Consider the following 17,476-nt stretch of genomic DNA (forward strand, 5'->3'; position numbering starts at 1 on the left):
CCATCACATTTCACCATCTGTTTATCTCCTGTCATCACTAGTTTCCTCTATGCCAAATATGCATTTTTCCAATCTAGACAAAATCTATTTTATTTTTTTTTAGCATGAAAACAAAACAACTTTAAAATATATCCTGTCAAACCTCTTTTGTACCTCCCAAAGTACAAAAGAAGACAGGTCCCTTTTGTCCCCTTTGCAAACTGATTTGGATTAGTTGTAGCAAAAAGCTGGCTAACTCAACCAGAAGTCACCAAAAAACCCTTGGTGTGTCAAGGCAGATAATTTAAAGGATCTTACATCTTTTAAATAAAAAGCGGTGTCCTCTATCCGTCTGGTTGCTGATAACACAGGCAGTAGGGAATTAGAAGATTCCTGGACAGAGGATCTCTCTTCAAGCTTTAGAGATATTTGCTCTAATAGACGCTAGACTAAACTATGTAAATTCAGAGACGATTACAACTGACATCATTAGATGACCACGGAACCACATTTTTGCCCAGCCTACAGATGGCTCCAAGAGTTTAACTGCAATTTTGCTACGTAGAAGGCTCAGCATAAAGTGTTAGATAGGGAATTATTACCTCAAAGGAGAAAGCAGCAGGGAGCTCCTAAAAGCCATTGATAAGACAAAGCTGAGAGAGATCCTGAATATAAAAGAGAATCAGGATATCACATACAGAGAGCTGATGAAATAGGACAGTTCAAAAATGCCAAGGAAAGAGCTTGGAGAATGCTAACAGAAGGTCTGGAGGATGCTGTTCTTGCATCAGTGGAAACAGTAACTGCTTACATTTGGAGAAAGATGAGAATTGGGTACTGCCCAGACTTTGATCCCCACATCAGTTTAAGCCAGGAGCACCTCTCTGAACTAGTGACTGTGGGATCAGCAGCATTAGCTCCTGTAGCACAACCCTGGGACACTCACAGGAGACACCCCAGGATGCAGAGGGGCTGGAGCTTCAGTTGTGCACTATGCTGTAGACTAAACAGGACAGAAAGCAAATTTTCCACATTGGTAGAAGAGCTTCCGTGACAAAGGTGGGACCATTACTTTAACTTTCAGACTGTAAGCCCCCAAGATTCTGTGTATGGGAGCAAGGAGTGGCAGATGGCCACAGTGCATTTCCGTGGGTGCTGGGGGGGGAGGCAGGAAACAGAGGAGTTGTCTGCACTTGACAGGGAGAGCTGGCAGGTACGGGGGTGTTTGTCACTTGAAATTTCCTGGGTTCAATTTAGCTGGGCTCAGCTTGCTGCGGCATTAGTGCTGCACCACTCTGGCCACAGAGGCTCACGCAGCTTCCAAGCGGGTGAGAGCCTGTTATGTTTACTTACAGATAATGTGAATTCAGCTGGGACAGGCTGTACAAAGTGATAATTAGGTAAAACACTAGTAATGAACAGACTGTAATTCACTGCACCTTTGGATTCAAATCTAATCTCCGTGCATCGCCATGGTTTATAGCCACTGAGCCATCAAAGATGAGAAGTGAACGTGCATCCATGATTTTAAGCTTGTGAGCATTTGCCATTTTTCCTCTGCGCATGATGTTTGCCATTATAGTAACCCATGCAGCTGCCTACAATGGATCCACAGGACTAGAATGATTTACATCTTCTTACCCAGCAGTGGCTATATGTTAACCCTGTGCCTAGGTTGCAACACCTAACCTGAGAGGTTAGGATAACCTACCACAAGGGGAAGGTAGATTTGCAGCTGAAACATTTTGCTCCCAGTTTGAAGATCTGCATTTAGTCTCCAGCTCCTAATGCAAATTCACAGCGTGAGCTCAGATAAGACACCTCCCTTCCCTCTGCATCACCTCCACACACAGAAAATTGGGATAAATCTTTTGCCTGATCTTTCTGATCTCTGTGCCCTTTGGGCACTGTGTTCTCAAGTGTGAGTGTAGCCCTTAGCACAAGGTCCTGATCTCAGCAGCATTTTCTAGGCATTGCCAAAGTACAATGATTAACTAAGCACACTACAGCTGCTGCCCAGGGTGAGCATACTTCTATTTATTTCTTACACCTCCATGAAAAGGAAATTTGCTTGGAAGTGAGTGACCTGTTTCCCACCATTTCAGACCTACAACCTCTCCTCCTTCTCCACTAGGTCCAGTGTCGCAATGACCACAATACAGGCTGAAAGCATACAGAAACACTTCCTCCCTCCCAGGGAGCACTTAACTTTGCTGACACAAAACATACAGCCAAAGACAGCTCTGTTGGGAGCAGATGCCGAGATGGTGGGAGGAAGGTCTATTTCAAGTTAAGACAAATTAATTTCTGTGAACCCCACAGCCCCTTTTCAGTGTTTCCAAACACATTTGATTGCCCCCCTTTCCCCAGCCACATAAGCCTGGTAATATTGACCAGCGGCTGCTATATCAGGAAACTAAAGACTTTGCAGACTCTTATCTGGGGGATGGGAATCTGCAGAGATCCATACAGAAATACATGAAAATGAGAAGAGCAGCTGTATCACCTTTCTCCCTCTGCAGGTTAGTTTCCTCTGAGTACTGGCAGTCAGACCCAGTGGCTCAAACACTTACAGTGTTGACTGTTTTTTCCCCTCCCACTTGACCTGAAGAGGCAAGGAAGAAGAGACTAATCTGACTTTTCAAAATACTTTTATAAGGTTTACAATTAGGACTTGATTTGCTTTACTAGAAAAGTATATTCACTTCAGAAGCACAGTCACAAGGACCCACTGTATGCCATGTGTACAAAGCCCCAGTCAGAGTAAAATTGCACTTGGTGAGGTTCACAAGGAAGGAATTTATTTTTAAAAGTTCATGGAGAGCAATATCAGTTTGGTAGGGTCCTCTGAGGTGCTCTGAGAGCAGATGCAGTGTGAAATTTTTCCCCTTGACTTCATACATTATCAAACAGCTGGAGAACTTGAATCCTGCTAATGCACAGCGAAATACCTTCCCACCAGACCCATTCTTTACGCCTCAGCCTTCTCCCTCTGCCACCACCACGGTATGTGCGAAATCCAGACCCACTCATTTCCTCACTTTCACAGACTCTGAATCAAGGCAAACACATGCAACGAGATGCCTGCAAACACCAGGGTTCATGAAGAACCATCAGGAAGAGAGCAGCCTGGCCAGGTTAGAAGAGATTTTTGTTTCTGTTCACAGAACTCTGTACTTCTTGTTAACTGCCAAGAAATCAGGCAGGGATTTTCAAAGGAGCTCTGGGGTTACAAACAATAATCACAAATTCCACACAGAAAGGAAAGGTAAGAAGAGTTCAGTGCCCAGCAGAGCCTGTCTCACAGCTGCTGTTCGTATCTGACTCATCTCTGCCCACTTCATGCCACATCAGGTCTATAGCTCTCCCTTCTGTGCAGACATCAAAATCTATTTTGGCCTCTGAAAGCATGAGATGCAAAGCACCTGCAAGCCCCACTGAGTATGTGAACTGCAGATTCCCGGTATTTTTGAGACTCGGGCCTTGCCATGCTGGAACTCCTGGGACATCAGGAGGACACTGACAGTTTCTTGAGTCTGCGGCTGAAGTTTGCATGTGCAACACCCTTGGCAAATCCTCCTTAGTGGCACTTTAGTTATCAAGTGCTGCATGACTCGGAGCAAGACACTTTCTACTTTTTTTTTTCTTTTTTTTTTCCCCAAAACACAAGCTCTAGGTACTCTGACTGCAGCAGTGTGGAGACCCTGATCACTGTTCAGAAACCCTTAAGAAACAGACTGACTAGGGGGAATGACTTGGGAACAGTAAAGAGGGAGACCACATCCTGCACTCAGCTGCATGCCAGTAAGAGGCAGCTGTCCCTACAGATGAAGCTGAGAGATCAGGGTGGGATCATACAGCATTTGAATGATGCCTAGACAACTGAGTGGGCTTCAGCATCTTTTTCTTATCAAGACTTATTTCTACAACAGAGAAAAATGCAACATTTTGAGAAAACCTGCAGATTTGTTATCATCTTGCAAAGATAAATGCACTTGCATATGTTTCTTGGTCTTGGACTCAGAGATGTAATTTCCTTTAGGAAACAGAGAGAAGGGAAGAAATGGACTAGTTATTTAACATGTGTTTTTAAAAATTAGGCAGGTGACAGCCACAGGAACTCAATGTGAACAAGACATCCAACAAGGAGCAGGCAGGTGTTGCACATTCCTAATTTAATCCCTCCACTCCCCTGCATATTGATAACACACCTGGGGGTTCTACACACCTGGGGAGGTTAGAGGGAAGGAAAACATTCTAGAAATTCAGTAGCAGGAATCTGAACATGGCCACAAGCTGGAGAAAGAATTTCCACAAGTGGAGTCTGGCCATTTCCACTGAGAACAGGACTTTCCTACTTTTCAGCTTGCATGCTGTATGGAGGCATTTGGAAACAGGACTGTGTAGGCTCACCTGAGAAGATTTCTTGCTACTATGTCAAAGCTCCCATTCTCCCTACAGGACTGAAAAAAATGAGGCCTAATTCAGCCTCCACAGCCTTCCCCCCAGCATACAGAGGACCTTTGGCCCTTTCCCAATGTCTGCTAGCCAGCTCCTACTTAATAATCACAAGCTCAAGTTTAAGAAGAAAACCAAGACAGGGAGGCTAAACATCGTGATCTCAAAACACTGTGTGTCTGCCACAGCATCATCAGCATGCTTTGGATATGTGCTGCTCTGCGTGCACTGCCTCTGTGAGATGCATCTGTACAGGACTGGGGATCCTGTAGGCCTGGCTACAGCATGGGAACAGCTGGCGCTGGCAAGCCAGCCCGTGTCCACCGAGACGCAGGACCATGCTCTCCGTCTGCCCCTGAACTCATCTCCAGTTTGGTTGTCACATACTTGGTTCCACTTCTTCCAATGAGGTACACTTTGCTTTCTTAATAAAACCCCTTTATTCTCATCTGCTGCATCCAGACACATGTTTCTTCTTGCTGTGTTAAACAGTGCAGGTTTTTGGAGGCATTCGGTAGCAAGTACACTTGCTAACCTGGCTGCCAGCACATCATTACCACATTGATCCTCTGGGTCAGTTCTGCAAAGGTAAGAGGCTCCAAGAGAGCTGCTCTCTCACTGTTTGACTTTGGACTGATTGTTTGCTGAAAAACATTCAGAGTTTTATAAAGCTGTCTTCTTACAATAAAGACCAAATGGGGCTGAAGTTGTTACTAGTAAAATGGTCTCTGTGGTCCAAACAGGACAAAACTGCCCCTTGACACCAATGTTACAGAAGGAAACATAAGAGCTAAAGCATTGGGCTAATTGGTTTACAGGAGCTGAAAGATCCTGGCAGTGTGGAATAGAGGGTGATTTCCTGTAGACAGGCACAGTCCCACAGTTCTGCAAGCATGGATCATTTCTGCTTCAGTCAGTAGCATTTCCACTGCCTACCTTGCTCCAAAGCACAGTGTGTGCCAGTCTGCCATGGCCTACCCAACCAGCCAGTGCTATTGCTGGGAAGAGGGGAGATCCTGAATTTGCTCATGATTCCAAAATGCATTTCAGAACTCTGGTCCAAATGAGACTGCAAAGATGGATCTGCACATGTAAACACAACATTGCTTCAAAATCTGACCCTTTTGATAGCACGGATGCAAAAAATCCACTTTAGTTTAAGGAGAAACAGCAAAGGTTCTTAGAAAAAAAACCAAAACCACCATCTACTGAGGGTTAGACTAAATTCATAGAAACCGCATCCAGCTCAGGAAATCCTGATGAAGGTTGAAACAGTTTGAGAGCAAGAGGGAACCTGAGGGAAGTTCCTACACTCTTCCCATGCACTTTCTTTGAGCCAGTGCTGGAGACAGAAGACCAGGCTGGACAGACCTCGTGCCTGACCTGGCATGGCAGCTTCTACATTCCTAGGACAAGGCTTTGCATTCTTCACCCTGATGTCCACCCCACCTGCATGTGAGCAACCATCCTCCTGGAAACTACTGGTTTATGGCCTCTTTCAGGCAAGTTTTCTCTACACTGCAGATCGCTAAGACCTTCAACATTGCAAGAATTTTTCTTTGGCTCTCTGACAAAACAAGAGTCTTATTCCAAACGCCATCACTAACTCACAGTTTGTCCTCAGGACAGTCCATGTATCTATTTTATTTGTTTAACAGCCTCACTTATCTATTGCTGGAGAAAATAAAAGCGGATGTGAATTTTTATTTGCATTGACAATGTTAAAATTGAAAGTTATAGATGATAAATCAATGTATTCTCTAAGTTACAAAAGCAAATGATTAGTGACACATGGATTTATTAAAATAAGCCCCATCACAGAGGAGACTTGCCTGTAAATGTGATATTGTGATAACAAAACAGGTTGTAGTTTCACAGACCCAGTAAGCCAGCATCTGTCAGTTTGGTGACTATCCTCCCAGCCATTTATTCTCACCCCCATGCCTGCTCCCTCCTTGTACAGAAACCTTCCTGGCTTCGTAAAGCTGGGTTTGCTGTATTGTTGAACCAGAAGCATTGAACGCAATGGAGATACAAGCTCCATAGCATATTACGGCTTCCTTCTTATGCTGCTACTGCCTATTCCTCTTTGTACATGGGAAATAAGGGATCGATTTGTCTCTGTACGACAAAAGCTAGCAGCCTGTCATGTTTCCCCCAGCTAACACTCTTTTCTGCTCCACGGGAGACTAAATCCTATACCTTCAAGTCTTTTAATTGGCTGAAAGAATAAAACCAGGAGCAATATTGTCAAAGCTGCATTTAGTTTGAATTTTGCTGCATCTAGACAAACCTGATGAAAGGACTCTTGAGGGTGAAAGTGAGTTGATTTTTCTCAATTATACCAAGTGGCCTAATAAGAGAGATTATCTCTCCCTGAGAATCTTGCCTCTGTAATGGCAAAACACACTGGAATACCTGCCCACCTATTACAGACAGAGGGAGGAAGTCTTATCTTACAATACTAATAACCTGGAAATTAGAGATGTAAAACTGAATCACAGCAATTACAGGAACTGACCACAGTGGACCATTTCTCCTTAGTTTGAGAGCAAACATGGCTCAGAAGCACTACCATGTAAGAAGATACAAAGCATCAAAAGAAAGTGATTGAAATATCTTGAATTGAGTCAAGGAAAAAAGCAGTAATTAATACAAATAATGTTCTTGTTATGCTGCCTTAATAATTAGCTGTATTTCAAATGCAAACTACCTGTGCTGAAGAACATGTACAGATTCTTGGTGTGTTTAATGACAAGTAGCCAGTGACTGTTCAGGCCTGATTTTCTAAGGAAGCTGACACACCTGACATTAATCTCAGGTCTTGACATGTCTCCAGCACTTCAGTTGGTGAGGGTCACACAGTCAAACATACAACCTCACTATAGATGAGGGACCTGGACCAAAGGGGCCCGTTTACACAGATGGCGAGGTGCAGATTTGAGCCTGTTCTGAAAGCTAGAACTGTTTGTCACGTCAGTGTGCACTCTGGATCAGGCTGGAGCTCCCGAAGGAAAGCTTTGGCCTGACTGGTATGTCTTGATACAGTCCAAGCTTTTGTTCCTATGTTTTGGTCAGATAACAATGGGCAGGACTAAGCAACCTCACTCTAACACCAGCAGCAGAGATATCCCAAGGTTGAGTTTTCCTAAACAAAAAGTGTAGACATTTTGAACCAAAGCCAGCGGTACGGACAGAGAGCCTGCTGTTAATCTCACAGTGTAGCTACAGCTAGAGCAACTGGGCGACTTGCCCAAGATGATGATGAGTAACCTCAGCAAAGCAGAAAAGTGAGCCAGCAATCCTTCCCTTAAGAGTCTACCAATGTTTGTATCCATCTCTGCCAGCAGAGATTGCACTGGAGCACTGTAGGACTGAAGTGTTGTGAGTTACATTGGGGGAATACAACCTTACTCCTCCTGCAGGATCTGTAGGAAAGGCATTTCAGGAGCCATTTAACATGCCCGGAGCTGCTTCAGTAGTTCATAGCAGGTGAGAGGCAAAAATTGAACAGAGAGCTATGGGAGGCTTCCAATGTACACAGAGGTAAGGAGAGTAAAGATTGGGGTGGCGACTGTGTAGTCAGCAAACAGCATGCTCGGAGTATGCAGAAGTCAGAGGATAATTATCTGCCAGAAGTAGTTTACCAAACACTAGGAAGAGACCTACAAAAGCATAGAAAGCAATCTAAACAGCACAGCAGAGAAAACATCTCAGGGATTTGAACTGCTTGCTTTAAGTCCGACAAACTGAGTGTCCAGTAAGTGTAATTAATGATAAAAAAACTCTTCCTAGAAAAAAATTCGACTTGCAACAAAATCTACAATTTTTATAATAAAGCCTTTTGTTCTTAAAACTGATATTAAAAGCTGATTCTGGCTGCAGCCAGTATCCATATTGCTAGTTTATGATGTCCTCTGAGATGAGGCATCACGGACAGTTACAAAGTCACCTCCAAAGCTCTAAAAACTCCGTACAAACCTTTCCTTGAGAAACTGCAGTATAAAAATCCTTAGTGAATATTAGCATTTCTAGCACTTATCAAGAATTTTCAAGTTTTATGAAAAACAGAGGAACTGAAGATAAGAATGCTTGAATTATATTGACTTGAGAACTTCAGCTTCTTGCTCTGGTCTCAGTCAGAGAGAGGAGAGCAGAATTCAACTCAGAAAAAAACACATATTTGCAGTTTATCTATGTAACAGGTTCCAGCAGAAGTAGTGGCACATGAAATTACCCATACAGGCACTTCATCCAGATCCCAGAGAGGCTTTTGCTGATGGTCAGAATCACTTACTGCTAACAAGAACACCAAGGAGAACTAACCTGATTTTCTGGTTTCATTTTGCTTGACTATAGACTAAGCAGAACATTTCTTTTTTCCACCTAAGTGAAACACAGACCCTCAGACAGTAATTTCTCTGAGTTGCTTCTGACCAGGGCCCTTGTGGACTCAGCAGCCAGAGGCTGCAGTTCCACTCCACATAAACAGCGGCAGAAGCCAGATGTCCTTCCCTGAAAGAAGTAACTCAGGTGTGTTGCACCAGTGACTGTGTCAGTGCAGGTGGCTTTACAGACTCGCTAAAGGTCTCCTTTTGAAGAAGATTCTACTAGAATGAGTGTCAACAGCTAAAGGGAAATAAATGCTTTGCAATGAGGAATGGTATTACTTTTCTAAGGCTTTGTATAAAGCTACTTCAAGAATCTGTAAGGCAATACCAAGGAAAAGTTTTTCTCACATGGTACTTTTTTTCAGTAAATAATCCTTAATTTCCTCCCCTGAAAGCACTATGTTTTCTCCACAAGACACTGTCCTCTTACAGCTCATGAGAACTGAGCAGTGCCAATATCCCTGAACAATAAAAGGGTCTTCTTAAATTTAAGGTTACTCAGATAATTCCAGCATATCCTTCTAAATAAAAGCAACTAAGGAAAGGTTAAGATACCTTGCAGTAGTGTTTCTGTGGTGGTACGCTGCTTCATGATCTGCCTGTCTTCCACCTCACTATCGGATCCTTCATCCTCTTGAATCTCTACATCGGAATCATCATTATCTGGTTAAAACAAAAACAGTTGATAAATATCACTCAAACCCACCCATAACTCAGAATAGCAGTTGGACGCAAGAGATTGTAGCAGTCTCTACCTTTGATCAAGTCCAAGATTAATTAAAAATGCAGTTGCAAACAGAGCATTGGCTCTACTGATGAGCACGGGAGAACAGCCAACACCCACATCCTAAGGAAAGCATCCTTCTACACAGAAGTGCCAAAGAAGCATACAATATAAACAACTGTCTTGGGACAATCCTCAGATTGTACCATAAAGGTGCTGTTCTAAATACGCTCTCTGGGTGTGAAGCATACATACAGTATGAAGGTGCTATTTCAGCAACTGATTTAAAGATGAAAAATCTTTTAAAAGCATTTGGAAAGCATGGGCTTATTACTACATCTCCTAGTCTTTTACCCTGACATAAGCAGTATCAAAACCCATCCCCTTAGGCTCTTTTGCCTTTCATAGGTTAGAAAAGCACAGTGAGACATCCCCAGATAAACAAAAGCAGTTACAACCAAACCCAAGATGCCTGAAGAGACAGGAAAGATTCCCAAAATGCAGGAATTTCTTCAAATATTTTCATAATCTGCCTTTGCTTTCTTCTTCCTATCCAAACTAAAGCCTACTTAGACCCTTACTCCCAGTTCTCCAGTCACCAAATTGAAACAAACCCAAAGGACTGAGATTAAATTGTCCTTCAGATGTTTGAAAGGATGACAAAAGTCTTCAGCTACTTAAAAGTGCCTGCAAAGAAAAGGGCAGACTGTTCTCCATGTCAGCTGTGCAAGTCCTACCTTAAGGTTCACATGCATGGTCAACCAAACTGGTTCTCCTCTGAGCATGTTCTGAAGTAAAACAGTGGGTGGGAAGTTTGGAGCAGGCTCTGCTCCATTTCAGTCTCCTCCTATCCCATGAGCTTCTTCCCCTCTCTCCTTGTTCATGCCAGCCTGCTTCTGTAAGCTCCTTGGCTCACTACGACCAAGTTCTGCTTTCCAGCTACTGCCCAGTTATGATTATTTACTTCCCTCTTTAAACATTCAACCAATGAGGCAGATCCTCAGCTCCTATCACCTTAGGAACTCTTCTCACTCGTGTAGAGAGGAGCCCTACACATCAGCTGATCCTACAGCTCAGAGCTGATGCTGTGTGGTGGCCTGCCTGCAGGATCTTATGGAATTAGCCATGCTATGACAAATCCAAGAGGACCCCGTGTGAGGTCAGCACCCAGCGCAGCAACAATAGGTGTTAATTATTTAGAGAAAATAGGCAGTTCTTTCTCAGGTACATTTAATTACACACGTCTGAGCTGAAAATGGAAGTAACTACTTTAATTATGATTAGTAATGAGCTGACACATCTTTGCAATATTTAATTATCAGACAATATACAAATATTAGACATTTTTCCATAATCTTTTTCATTGCAATATTAAGTTAATGACAAAATATAATGGCAAGGGATATATTTGATACCCTGGTAAGATTATGAGGCTCCAGCAATGTTAGCTACAATTTCTATTTGTGTTGCACTTTCTTCTTTGGCAAGTGAAGGAATCACTCACCGCTGTGTGACCTGCATACTGTTTCTGTTTACCTGGTATTCAGGAAAGCGAGGTTTTGTCAGCCCTTGCCCAGGCAGACTCCTTGGGAAGAACCACGTGGAGTGTAAATAAATGATTCATGTTCGTGCTCTGTATGTTAAAGAACGAGACTATCTCATCTGTGATGGCTCTCACTGCTACTACTAAAATGCCCTCATTCTTATTTTGTGGGGGTTTTTTTTTTTTTCCTTCCTTCTTTTCTTCTTTTTTTTTTGAGCAGCAATTCCTCCCTTTCAGATCTTGTCATTTGTGCTCCTCCTGTTCTGCAGCACCACTGGCCAGAACTGAGGATGGCACAGAGAGCCCTTACGATTACTTTACCAAACCATTTCAATTTCATCCCCATTAGCACTTTCTGCTTCTTGCTGGGATCTCCTGAGCATGAGCTGCCAGCTGAGATGGGGACTAATGGAGCCAGCGCTCTCCGCTGACAACCCAAAGTGGCAAACCCAGCTAAAACCACTTTGGGGACAGGACTTACAGCAGAGAGGCACAGCGATGCAGTTCTGCTCTGGTTGCAGGCACGGCTGTAACAACCTGGGGCTTAAATTTTACATTTTGCTTTTCTGGAAACCTTTTTTTTTTTTTTTTTTTAAACCTTTTGTAGTAACAGACTCTCAGATATAACATGTAAAATATATTTCCCTTGGGACAAAGCAGTGGCAAGAAGACAAGAACAGAAATTAATCTGCCATCTTCCTTCCGCTATATATAGAAGTGCTCTTTCCTAACTATCCACACTGATGGCTTAACGCTCTCCTGAACCACGTGAACCCTTCCAGCTCCCTGTAGTGCACTCCTGGGCACTCCAGCCATTTCTGACCCATTTCAACTTGCAAAAAGGAAGCTCATTTCATCACATAATTCCCCACAGTATCTTTCTGTTGGAAAGTGGGACTTGCGGGAAGATCCCATGGTGAGTAAGTGCCTTGCAATAGAAGTGATACCTACTGTGGAGAGGGAATCAGTGGCTGGAGGGCCCCAAGCTGCTGCCTTATGAAAGGAAATGGTTTAAAACCAGCTGTTTTTCTCCCTCACCCAGCCCTTTTCTTCTTTCCCTCAGGTTCTCTGCTATTCTCGATCCCCTCTTCCTCACACTATTTCTTTTATCCTTCTCCCCCACTAACTCAGATGTTGTAACCCTCGCCTGCCAGTGATGAAGTCGCAGTTTTCTGCTGTTCAGCCCACATGCGGATGCCACAGAGTACCTCTGGCAAGCCCCAGAAAAGCATGCCTTGTGCCCCAGCTCTACCTCTTGTCTTTCAAAGTACGCTCAGCAAGCCATGCCAGTAGCAACTGCACGCCTAGCTTTCCTTTACACCTTTAAAAATCCTGGATTACCTTTCAATACAAATGAAGAGAAGATTCATCAGGAGAATTATCAGTATATAAGCATAGTGCATCACTTTTCGTACCAAGTTGTGACTTTGAAACAAATCTTGTTACAGATCTACGATGAGAGTTTGGATATTCTTTGAATAGTCTAGCTGGAATTCTGATGCACATACGCCAACACAAAGCATCACTATAGTGAACACGGGCTGGAGAATCAGAAAAGTGGCAGCTGCAAATGCAAATTCAGCAACAGTAAAATTTCTGCCCCCAAGCCTCCTGCCCACCACTTGGAAAGACATCGAGCACCTTTTTCACTTACAAAAAAATAAATGTATTGCTCTAACCCAGCTCAATGGCTGCTATCACCAAGCTTGGCTCTGTCCAGTATACAATCCCAGTTATTATCAGCTAAGCAGAATTGTGCTGAGCCAAAATCCCAAGGACACAGAAGCAGAGCACAATGCTGAAATTTTATTTAAATACACAAGATAAAGACAAGCTGAGTACAGGCTTCTTAACAGGATTAAATGGCAGACTAGTCCAATGCTGTGTGTGACCTGTCCTAGCTAGAGCACTACAGGGTTCCACCATCCTACATCCCTCATTGTACATGCCCAGTGTGTCCAGTTTTCAACAAAATATTCTTGGTATTCATAAAAAGGTGACAATTTAGAAAGTTTAATTTAACAACATATAGAAAGAAACTACTTGTTGCCCTAGGAGAAGTCACAACCACATCTGTGTGATACTGCGTAACAGAAATTACAATGCATCAATTCCAGGGAGACAAGGCACATTCTTTATGGAGAAAATGTAGATTTTTCTTAGTATCAGCATAATGCAACAAAGATAATAAAGCATACTACTACAAATTCCCACGTACTAGTACATGGAGTACAGAACACATTCTAATGGACCTGGCTTATGAGATTTGCATGGGTTTACCTGAAGATTATTTGACTTTTCACAACAAACTGCTATTCAGCAATCCACGTGCCCAAATTTAGGCCAATGCTGGCAGCTTACTGGAGCTGAAGGCTGGTATTTTAACAAGCTCCTGTATTTTTACTATGAAAAGGTAATGAACAGAACAACTCTATAAACTGTGTTTGGCTCATTTCCCCGCTGCTGTGATTTACTCTACTGCACAGAGAATACTGGCAAAATACCAGACTACCTGAGAGAGAATATACTGGGATTTTAAACTCTGCTTGCCTTACATTTCAATTTCATAAAGGTGGGTTTCAGTCAACTAAATTAGTTCCATTTAAAGCAGTCCAGCCACAAAAAGTACATCCTGGTTACAACTGAAAAACACTGCTCTCGGAAGATGCATTATTTGTTCCAAAGCACAGCTACTGTTTCCAGAAAAAGCCAGAGCAGATACCTGGACCAATAATACTATATTTAAATGATTTAATTTTTGGTAGTTTGCAATGCTTGAAGGAAAAACAGCATGATTTAATAACTTACCAGTGATTTCATTACAGATTTGTTAGTTTGCATAAATATTCAAGTAAATGTATCCAACTGTAAAATAAGAAGGTACTGTGGTGAAGATAATGAGCACAAAGGACATCGTTTCTTGATATGCTTTAGAATTAGATGTAACTGTTGTTTAGCATGTTCAATTTCATAATAAAAATCACTGCTTTGAAAACACAGGCACTGGCTCCACAGCAATTACTGGATTCAGCAGGATGTTGATTTTAGTGAAAAAACATAATGAGAAAAATCAAGTGGGCAACTGACAGCCACTTGATCCAAAATAAAATCCATTTAATAAATAGCACGACATTTTAGAACAGGAAATAAAAAGGGGGGGTGGATTGGGATTTTAATGTGACCAAAGGGAGAGTGAAGTTCGGGGCCCACTTGAAAGCCTCGGTTCTGCCAAATCCATACTCTTGTCTTACCAAACTCAAGAGCATCAGGCTGTGTATCAGCCCAAACACTTACGTATTAGCAGGTCTGCAATTTGAACAGAAAGAAGTGCTTTGATATATAAATATCAGTAGGGAACATCCTCTGTCCTTAGCACAAAAATGAGATCTTTCGTCTGACCTCTAAGAAAAATTCATCCTGGTACTGAGAGCTACCGATCAAGGTCCGGACACTTGTGGCTCCTACTAACTTAAGCAGAAAGCTTGGATGTTCAGACCTGCATATATTAAAACTGGGCAATAACATACCAACAAACACCAACCAGCAGGTTGCAGAGGTAGGTTTAAGTGCACTTGCTTACCTCGCTTCGTCGTTTTAAAATGGTCTATTGCTACAGTATCCAAACTCACATTTTTAACAGTAAGGATGATTAACCGCTACCCAGGGAAAGCAATAGGTCTCTGTCACTTGAAATAATTAAAAATAACTCTCGATGACAAGCTCCATTTAAACTGGGATTTGTAGTCTTGGCACAGGAATAAGTAGCTAAGTTATTTTTTGGCCCATTTTATAGAGAGGTCATATTCGGTGACCATAACTATTTCTAATGATCTTAGAAGCCAAGAATCCATCAAAGCAGTATTAAATTAGAACATGAATTTGCAATTATTTAACAAGCAAAACACAAGACTATTGTGGACAAGTTCCAAATGTTTGTTACAGGAAGATGGATGGTTTGAGCATCCTGCTGGTGACAGTGCTGAGCATTAGCAACATCATCCAGGCATCTCGCCCTTGTGGGATTTACCCAGCGACTCACTGCTACACTTCAAATGCTGCAATTGTTGCAATGGGGCTTTTTGTTTATCTGCTGTCAGATTTTAAAGCATCAATTCTGGAGTAGAAAGGGTACAATACATTCAGCGTAGCACCAAACCACAACAGCGTCATGCGATTTGCTATCCAAAGCACAACATCTATTTGCTCTGTTTAATTGAGCAAGACGATAGAGCTAAGCACATTTTGCTTGGCTCGGCGAGTAGAACTGGCCAAGGAAACACTTTGGTTGTGTATCGAGCAGAACTGAAGCTCTCCAGGAGCATCAGTTAATCCTGTTGCTATTGCTGAACAGTACTGAAGTAGTGCAAATTTCAAAATGCTGTGTAACAGGGATGTTTATTCGTTCTACAGACCAAGCAAGAGTATGCAGGGAGGGCTGGCTGCAGCAGCCCACCAGAAAGTGGTACAGTCAATGAAAAATGCAGTTTTACAGCAAATACTTTTGCAAACTGAAATCAAATCCTGGGCATAGCATTACCCAAAAGAAATACAGGAAATATTGTGGAAAATTAAAAGGGTTTATTTTTATATTTCCAAAACAAAGTATTTTACTTTTTTTAAACTACAGTTTAAAACTTTGAACGTGACAAAAAAAATCTTAAAAAGAAAGAATGTGAGGAAATGCATGTGAAAAAGAGAAAGATAGCTCTGCAAATGTAATAAGATGAGTAGTCTGAAAAACTGTGTTTCAGTCTAGAAACATTTCCACTTGTTACTTTTTGCTCAGCAAACATGTTTTTTCAACCTTGGACAAACCTGAAAAAAACATCTTGAATTTCTGCTGCGGTCAGTGACCTTCCTAGCCCTCTCCATTATCAGAGCAACTCTTCACACAGCTATACCTGACAATAGTTCTATCAACAGCCTTCACAGTCCTCATCCAAGCGGTGCGTAATAAAATGTTTTAAGAGTCACTGTTCCATTAACCACAAGGAAACCAAGCCCTGAGTTTCAGTCAATTGGCATTTGTTACTTTGCACCAACCTTGGATGTGCCACAAGGGCAGCACGTTGTGTGAAAAACACAACATTGTATATTGGTTTCTCTAAAGGCATGTGAAATAAAGATTTCAACAGTAACAGCAGTTTACTTACCACCCATCACAAAAAAACATTTCTGTACTGTTACAAATACTGAATTGCATGTATTTTCATCATGTAAATAATACTCAAAGCCTGATCTGTATCTAGAGTTCAACATCTTTAATAATTTCAGAATGGGTTTTCATATAACTTAGTGTTAGCTTTTCTTTTTTTTTTAGTGCAGTGGTTTTATGGGGATGCTCTGTCAGAAATAAAAGATGATTTGCAATGTATGTGAGCAAAAGCAAAAAAGAACCAGGCTGTTTCTGAATTACAGTAAATATTTTTGCAAATTTTATGCGAGTACCATGACATATCCACAAGCTTTCTATATTCTTAACACAGACCGGCACAATTCAACCTACATTCCACAGCTCTTCTTTACAATAAACATGATTTAGGTTTCTCTGGTGTTAGTTCAGCCTGGAGCTGTCCACAACTCCCACAACTTCTGCTGCAGAGAAATGAACTGTTAATTTGCAACCCTTCTTACCAAATTAACAGGAGATAAGGTCAAAGGATCCAGACAATAAGAGAACTGCATCAATTACAAAGGTACGCAAAGGTAAGAGTCCTTACAGGGGCAGAATGGATGCTGACTTTTATCACTTAATGGCAACAAATTTATCACCAGATTCCAGCCTATGCTGTTAGAAGAGCCTCATTAAGTGTTTTGCAGCTCTCAGGGCCAAAGTGTAATGCAAGTTAGAAAACCTTTCCTTTTCCTTGCAGGAGATACTGGCCCTGTGCTAGTCCTCTGTGTAGGAAAGCAATGAATCTGTTCAAATGAAGCTCACTCCTCCACCCCAGGCCTTGAAGGTTCAGCCAGAGAGTCTTAGGATATTGGGACACATCAGGCCAGCCTGCCTATCCTCCGCTGAGCGAAGCTGCAAGGGGAAGAAGCTAATCCCTTTATCTCTAGAACCCATTGCAGGGGCAAGACCAAGTCAGAGCAGGTCTTACTTTAATGGTCCTGCAAGCAGGCACAACATATTTGTTGGTGTGAAGGTCCAGGCAGCAAAGTCCTGAGTTTTTTGACAAACTGAAGATGGAAGACAACTTAGGATAAAAGCACTTCACTTTATGTGGGGGGCATTACTTAAAAATGCAAGTGGAATAAGTGAGTATTTTTTCCTCCCAAAAACCTATGTTAGATGTTTCTGATGGTGAAGAAAAGCCCTTCTTTAATCTTCCTTGTGTCTGTCTCATTAACAGGGCACATCCTATCTTAGAAGGAGGA

At 42.2% G+C, this 17,476-nt stretch overlaps 1 protein-coding gene across 6 annotated transcripts in view; it reads right to left on the reverse strand.

The window, feature by feature from the left end:
* The window catches only part of CLUAP1 (clusterin associated protein 1), a 71,969-nt gene that overhangs the window by 4,223 nt on the left and 50,270 nt on the right, over nucleotides 1–17,476 (reverse strand). For all 6 annotated transcript variants that reach the window (XM_030001407.2, XM_030001411.2, XM_030001413.2 and 3 more), the window contains one exon: nucleotides 9,384–9,491. In XM_030001407.2, coding sequence (XP_029857267.1) covers nucleotides 9,384–9,491 — 108 coding nt within the window. The remainder of the gene's footprint in view (nucleotides 1–9,383; nucleotides 9,492–17,476) is intronic.

This window comes from Aquila chrysaetos, chromosome 25 (assembly GCF_900496995.4).
Source record: "Aquila chrysaetos chrysaetos chromosome 25, bAquChr1.4, whole genome shotgun sequence".
NCBI classification, from domain to species: Eukaryota; Metazoa; Chordata; class Aves; order Accipitriformes; family Accipitridae; genus Aquila; species Aquila chrysaetos.